The 7718-nt window shown below is 42.2% G+C and overlaps 1 protein-coding gene across 1 annotated transcript in view; it reads left to right on the top strand.

The window, feature by feature from the left end:
* Positions 1–2745: 2745 nt before the first annotated feature.
* Positions 2746–7718, top strand: part of LOC126571619 (heme peroxidase 2-like) — a 6941-nt gene continuing 1968 nt past the window's right edge. The window contains exons 1-4 of the mRNA XM_050230297.1: positions 2746–3525; positions 3607–3801; positions 3864–4053; positions 4135–4253. Of these exons, the coding sequence (XP_050086254.1) occupies positions 2746–3525; positions 3607–3801; positions 3864–4053; positions 4135–4253 (1284 nt within the window). The remainder of the gene's footprint in view (positions 3526–3606; positions 3802–3863; positions 4054–4134; positions 4254–7718) is intronic.

Here is a 7718-nt window from a genome sequence, read left to right as displayed (position 1 = left end):
CTGATGCTCGAGTTGCATTGTGCAGAGACATGGCCTTCATTCGTATGCTTTTGCGTGTGACTACAAACGCTGGGTGATTCATGTTACTGCCACTATTGAGGCATCCGCTATCGGCTTTCATCATCACAGGACGCATGCCTGCAATGGGGCATAATTTCAAATAATTAGAACAGAGCAACGGCTCCTAGCTTCGAAACTCGACATTTCTCCAACGCGTGTCAGCATGTACGGAGTAGCGGTTGCATGAGTTGTCATACCAAACGTAGTCAGACGATGGTACTCCCGGAAGTTCAAATAGAAGATAACAACTAGCGAACCATCGTAGCCAGTTTGCTGGTTGTGTACGGGATGTAACATAATCAGATTGAGAAAGATTTCATTATTGTGTGTAACTTGAACATAAAGGGTGGTTTAGATTAGTGGCGAATAATAAAGGGGGCCTCGTTTGTTGGTGGGAGATTTCCGGAATATCTGCATGGTTTTGTTTCTTTACAATTCAGTGAGGCTTACCAATTTAAGACAAATTTATAGATTTTTGAAATTCCGCGATTCATACAAGGCTCAATGCAGTTCGCTACTTTGAAGAGCGTTTCCCAAAACCATTGTTTTCACAATTGATCAGTTTATTCACAATCATGTACCACAAAAAAAGTATAGATAGTTTTCTACAAGCAAATCCGTTTTTTCTTAAACCGTTCTTGTTTTAATTCAAAAGACTTGCCCGGTTAAGCGATGAACCCGGTTTGATCGTAGTGTGATCAATTTATCAACTTAAAAAATCGAAAAATGGAAAATTCAACTAAAACTCGACGGGGCTACCTGCTTAAACTTATAATCTATCAAAACAATATTTATTTGTATTGTTGCTGCTATGATGGGCACCGGAAAAAAATATCTTTTCGCAGACGCACCTTCATAAGTTTAATGCCATGGATAAAGTTTTTAATAATTGGGATGCTGTGTTTGCTTTCTTTTTATTTTGCGCGTTCGGTAAGCGGGCTAATAACGAATAGGCCAAACAGGAAGTTGGTATAGGTCACTTTAGTTGAGAATTATCGGGTGGGCAACAAAACGAACAAGCAAGTGAAGTATGCAGTGAATATTTGAAGTTCTTCAGCCGTCCTCACTGCCAACTCCATGTACTTAGTTACGCGTAAATTTATCAGTAATTATGACTATCCTTTTCATACTAACAATGAACCAAGAACAGGTTTCAACTAAGTGAACTAAGCGATTAAGCACTGAGTGCAGTGCAACAGTGCACGTAATGGTTTTTATCGGTTCTTTCGGTGAGGTTCCAAAGCGCCGGAAGAGAATAAAACGAACATTTTAAACTGGAGTTGCTAACTTATGACTTAGTTTTTTTTTCATAATGAGCACACCTTAGTTTGACCAGCTCTTATAACAGGTTTCGTAAGGCGAAAGAAATTGTTTGGTATTTGGTGTGTCTAGGTTATGTGCCATTAGGTCAGGATGTAGCTTGATAATGTGACCTACAACAGCCGTTTTTCTAGGGGACAAAAGTATAAACAATAGTTTACTGGTACAAGAAAGTGCTTCGGTCGTCTGAACAATGCACTGGAATTGCTTATAAGAGCTGGAAAATTGTGACGCTCCGCGTAGTGTGTCGTTAGTTGTTCCAGGTGTATGCGGCACTGCTTCTTGGAGCAGCGGCTTGATGCATGGTTGTTTATAACCAAGTAAGAATGGCAAACGTGTTCAAAACATCTTTTTCACGGACAGCGGTAAAAACAATCACAGCGCTATGTGTCTTATCAGTGACCTTTCCCTTGACATTGTGCAACATTGGTAAGTATGTTTAAAAACAACGTGTTTCGGTAGTAACAACCGTTGCTCGTTACTAACATTAGCCGTTTGAGAAAGTGATTTAGTTTAGCTTACGTAGCGTTGCACGGCGTGCCATTTCGGTTTTCTTTCAGTTAGTTATGACCTACCCGATGCTGCTGAACAGTATGATGGATACAGTCGTGTGTGTGGCTACGAAATTCCGTGTGCACATGAGAATAGGTAGGTATTGGTCGATCATAAGACGAAAGAATACGATTAATAAGATCATTTGTTAATAGCTGCCCTAATTTGGAGTGTTTCAATGAGCTTGAAAAGGAAGCTTACATAAAGGCGGTTGCAGAGCTGCTGAGTAACGAGGAGAAATCCAAATGCAAAAGCTATCTTGTCAGTGAGGAAGAGTTCGATCATGGTTTCTTTCAAACTCACGGAATCACGGACGAAGAATGGCGAGGTTTTGAACAAACACTCAGAACTCATAAGTTTCTGGAAAAGCTCGTTAAAAAGGTGGGTAAGTGTCCGGTGAAAAATTTGCTCGAAGGCAAATGTTCTGGAAATGTGACGCTGCACAGCTGCATAGGCGAGAAGCAGATTAAATGTAATCCCGACTATCCGTAAGTATCGCAGCAAGGTGTGGATTTTGCATCAAAACGGTCATCATTTGCTTTCAAAAACTGTAGTTATCGGACATACGATGGTACGTGTAACAATCTGCATCACGCGACATGGGGCAGCCGTGGCCGTCCTCTAAAACATCCCATCGCACCCTGTTACAGTGATGCCGTGTCGAAGCCTGCACGAAGCATTTTCAATGCTCCCCTTCCACAGAACCGTGAGCTGGTTCGTGAGGTGGCCTCTACTCTCGAGAAAATTGGAGCAAGATCTTCGGCCAAAATCAGTATGTTTCTAGTGTTTCTCTCGGAGCTGGTGAATACGGACATGATTGGTAGGGCTACTAAAAGGGTGCGGCATCCGACTGCTGGATTTCGGGGATGCACTGCCGATGGAAGCGATCGTAGTGCCTGTGTGTCGACGCTATCGAATCCACTACGTGTATTGCCGAAAGACGATTGCTTCGATCCAATCGGTGTAGGTTGTCTCAACTTTAGTCCCCAAGAGAACTCCAACGATCAATGTGAGCTGAAACACGTAGGACAGCGCAACTCGGAGAGCAGCTATCTGGACCTTTCGAGTGTTTACGGAAAGCGACCTACCTACGATTCGAATGGCAAACTAAAGCTGTTCACCTGTGGAGGTACGAGGCCCATAGTGGAATCGGAACCGACTAGTGTACAGTTCTTTGCACTTGCTGGTCTCTTCGGTCAGCTTCACAACTACTGTGTAGATCAAGTGCGATCCTGTGGACATCCGAAAGGGCCTGTCGAGGAACGTTGCCGTGCATTTACTATCGGAGTGTATCAGAAAATCATCTACGAGCAGCTTTTGCCCTTCCTTTTCGGCGAGCAGTTCTATTCTCAGTGCGGGTTCGACTGTGAGTACAATCCGGATGTAGAAGCATCCGTCTCACAGCTTTACAAGAGCGCTGCGGGGCGATTCCAACATATTTGGATTCCACAAACATTAAAATACATAGCAAACGGTGATCGGAGATCCTTACCGTTTCATGAGTTTTTCCACAATACCGAAAAATATGACTGCAATGGTGTATTGGCCGGCGTTGTTGAATCACCCATCAGCATTAACCGATTCACGGATGCGGTAAGATGAATGGCTTATAATTGGCAACAGTTTGCGTTGTTTTTTTTTTTTTAAATGAAATCCTTTGCCTTCTGTTTATAGTATCAGTGTCTGTTTTACTCGGTGGATGGCAAACGTGGCACCTGTTTGACTTGCATCGATTTGGCAAGGAATCGAGAAGCAGGTCTTTGCCCGCTGTTGACATACAAGCATTACATCGAGGAAATATTTGGAGAGACGGATTCTAGTAAATGTTATTCTAAGTTCGAAGATTTAGAGGATATGTTTCACCCAGAGGTCTGTTTAGTTACCCACAGCTGTTATGCGAAACGCACATTACTATGTCTCTATCATTTTAGATTATTAAGCTAATGAAAGCCAAGTATCATTCTCCTGCCGACATCGATGCATTGTTTTGTAATTTGGATCGTCGAATCCCTTCCGGAGCTTCACTGCCGAAGTTTGTGGCTCAGGCGACTTGCCTGGAGTTTAAGCGGCTGAAGTGCACTGATCGATTTTTCTACACTCGTAACCCAAACTTGGGCGAAGGTTAGTCTTCATTGCTTTAGATGGCTTTAAAACTGGTAATATGATTCATCAATGCTCATCTATTTCATTATTCTTTCCTAGGGGCGCGGAAGCTGATCACTAATCTAGACCTTACGGTGCTCTTAGCTCTCTTTACAAATCTACGCGAAGTACCAACACAACCGCTTGTTGTTGATAGCAGTAAGGTTGAAACGGCAAAGGTGCGAGCTTTTGTAAACAGCCTGTCTCATCTGTTTTGTGATATCTGATGCTTTGCAAAGTCGGTCCATGCATAAGCACACAACACATTCGTGTTAGATCCATTCCTTTTAATCAGTGTACAATAAAATTGATTTACGGTTATTCCCCAACACGAGAAAATTTACATATGGCTTTATTTAACAATAATGGAAACCTAAATGCAGTCAGCATGACTCGTAAATGTCTCAAACGGACCAGCAGCCATATAAAAATATCCTCCGGTTGGTAAGTAAGCCTCTGAAAAAAATACTAACGCTATCATATCTATCATTTAATGTAGGTTTTTTAATGGCAAGCTTAATTTAGTTTTACATATGCGCATGCCGTGTTAACTCAATGGAAGAAATTGTTGTTACGCTCATACAAATTCAGTAATGCTATTGTCATAAACCTAGCGAAGCTTTTATTATTATTGCGAACAACTAACCTAACTTATCCAATGACTCTGACTTTCATTTGTCTACTCTCTCTATCAATGCGGAGATCATCATGTTCAATTTTTTATATTTTGTCTTTTTCGTTAACACGTTCGTTCGTTGAAGAACCGTACATGAAGGATTTACGGCGATTGTTCTCGTATGATATTGAGTATTGCAGGAACATGTCATCAATTCGAGTGGCATCGACTCACTCACAGGTCGCAAGCGGTTCTGGATCAACAAAGAATATGAAGCAAATGACGGTCTGTTTATTTATTTATGCGATTTACGTGTTGTCTAGATTCTCGTTCGATTGTTTTATGGCAAACAATCGTGAATCAAAGTTTATCCGATTGAACACGTACATCCATTGGGTAATCCTGTGAAAAAATGTTTGTTAATTCAAGTGTTGACGGGAAAGTTTATTAGGATAAAATAAATTTACACTTTCATTTTCCTTTAGTACCAGAGGCAGTAGCTGACAGCAAAACCTGAACAAGAGTAGAGCAGGAGCTGGTTTGAAATATCAAAGAAAATGACAATTAGGATTTTATTTGGCGAAGGGGTTTGCTTCTTGCTTGTACTCAGAAGTGATTCGGTGCTAACATTTATAAACCTATCTATTTTTATTCGTTACTAGGAAAAAAGTGAAAAGACAGCGATAACTATTAGTACATTGAAGCATGTTTTGAATCACCCAATCAGTATTAACCGATTCATGATTGGTTCTAACATCATAGGAATGATTTCAATTTCGTTTGTCTGACAAACAATTGCCGAAACCGTATCAAGTAGTATCAGTTGAACCCATCATGAGATGAATACCGCTTTCAATTCTATTTTCTGTTTGGTATTTTGGCAGGTCTTGAAAAACCGCTCGTTAGAAAACGTAAAAAATAGAACGATTACTGTTATTAATGGCTTCGGGATCAGAATCAAATTTATCATCATTACAGAGTGTTGGTCTGTTCTACAAGCGAGCGAACGCACAGTCGAAGCAGTGGAGAGCTTGCACTGCGCATCTACTGGACTGGGCTGGAGGAAAAACTCGAAAGTGGAACCTGAGGCAGAAGTAAAAACTGTTCCAAGCGTTTTGGTACGATTGTGGCTGGGCGAGAAAGTAGAAGAGGCCGTGCCCGCTTCCGGAACCTGCATTCGTCTGCCAAACTGTGAGATAATGGTTGGTGATCCAACCGGGCGAAGGGGTTTGCCGTGTTTTCCGTTCTGCCATGTACAGTAAAGAACTCGAGGTGCACTTCATACTGTACTGGTCGTAAACGATCTGAAAGACGATCGAGATTATCCCTCGTTGTCATTGCCGGAACCAGTAGTGCCACCACGTTGGTTGAAGTGCAAAACCGACGAACACTCTTGTCCTTTTCTTCTGTTTCAGGTTTGAATGTGAAGAGAATGTACGTTGAAATGCTTAGTGGGGAGTAGCACGTGGGATAAGCGATCGTATATGGCTCTCCTGCTGCAATCTATCAAGCTGTAATTGGAGCAAATTGAATGACAATTTTAATCACGGTTTATAAGAAAGCGAGTATTGTCTTTAATAATAAAAAAAAATTAGAAGTGGATTAAATTATTCGAGTTTTATTGAAATGCTTGTGTCAGTTAGAGTAGATACGATTTACCTCAGAAAGAACATTTTACCTACATGGGACGGAGTGACTAGCAATAAGTTCGCAAGAAGCTATACCACTTAACAAAGCCAATTGGAAATGATGAAATAACAGAAGTTGCCATCGAAAAGAAAACAATTGCTTTTTGCAGCGCTTTTCTCTGCGTCATGGCCAATAATTACTTTCACCATAATGACCCACCAAACAGGGATTTTTCAAAAGCGAAGGCATCCGGTATTTTTGCTATCGTTTTCAATTTTCATCAATCAATCAATATCTGCTGGTTCTGTGTCCCTGATGGAGCAAAATAAATGTTTCTTGAGAATAGAAGAAACATATTTGGCTCTGCTTCCAATCGTTAAACGGTTTTTAAGTGTCTGCCACCCTTCCAAACCGCTGACTGGAGGAAAACCTATACGCGGTTGGACACCTATTGAGAGATTGCAAGCAACCGAAGCAGAACGAATAAGAAAGACCCGCAGAGTGAAGTTTTAAAACAAACACATGTTCCCGTTCCGTCCGTCCGCTACTGGGCGTTCGCTTTTGTTTTTGTAACTCGTAACTTTTCCCTATGTACGATTGTGCTGTAGCCCAGCACCGCTGAATCCAGTTTTGCTTTCTCAGGCAAGAAAATAATTCGAAAGCAAGCATAAATTCAGCATTCTTGCCCAAAATCCCAATCTCTAAGGTTTGGTGATTACGCTGGTGGCTACGGATAATGCTCGGAAGTAAAATGTACATTCAAGCACGCGCCACGAGCAGAACTGTGGCTTTCGATCATTTTCGAGAAGTATTTGTAACGGAGCTGGCTTCTGGGTCACAAAATCGATCGGCATTTGACCAACGAAATCGCGAGGCGCACTGGAAAACATCCACAGCACACGTGCACAGATGCTGCCCGTTGAACTGAACGTTGTTCTTGTTCTTGTCGGTTACCAGAATCACCTTCTGTTTTGCTCGATTCCTCGTGGCGACGCCGTCTTGCGACGGCTTGGAACGGTCGATATCCTGGCAAGAAAACCGTGGCGGCGAGCAGAATCCAGGATGCAAATCGTAAAATTCCTATTTACAATTCGACGGCGGATCGTCGGCATCGTTTGTGGACGTGGAAAATGGAAAATCGTAATATAAATTTCCCACCCACATTCGCCTGCTCGGTTTGTCCACGAGGACTGAGAGGAGGGTTGAAGTGAGGTCGAGTCGAGTACCGGTCGTTCGGGTGTTTGATTTATTCCTTCCGACCGGTGCCAGATTCACGAGCCCACGGACCTCGCGGAGTCATGGGGTATGCGTGTGTGGTCGATGCGTTGGTAGACGAATTCTGCGCCGCATGCTGGTGCGTGTTTTTGCATGTGCTCGTAAGGATAATGCAAAATGCTCG

Source organism: Anopheles aquasalis, chromosome 2 (genome assembly GCF_943734665.1).
Source record: "Anopheles aquasalis chromosome 2, idAnoAquaMG_Q_19, whole genome shotgun sequence".
NCBI classification, from domain to species: Eukaryota; Metazoa; Arthropoda; class Insecta; order Diptera; family Culicidae; genus Anopheles; species Anopheles aquasalis.
Note: the sequence above shows the minus strand (reverse complement) of the source record. Positions and strands in the feature narration are given on the sequence as shown.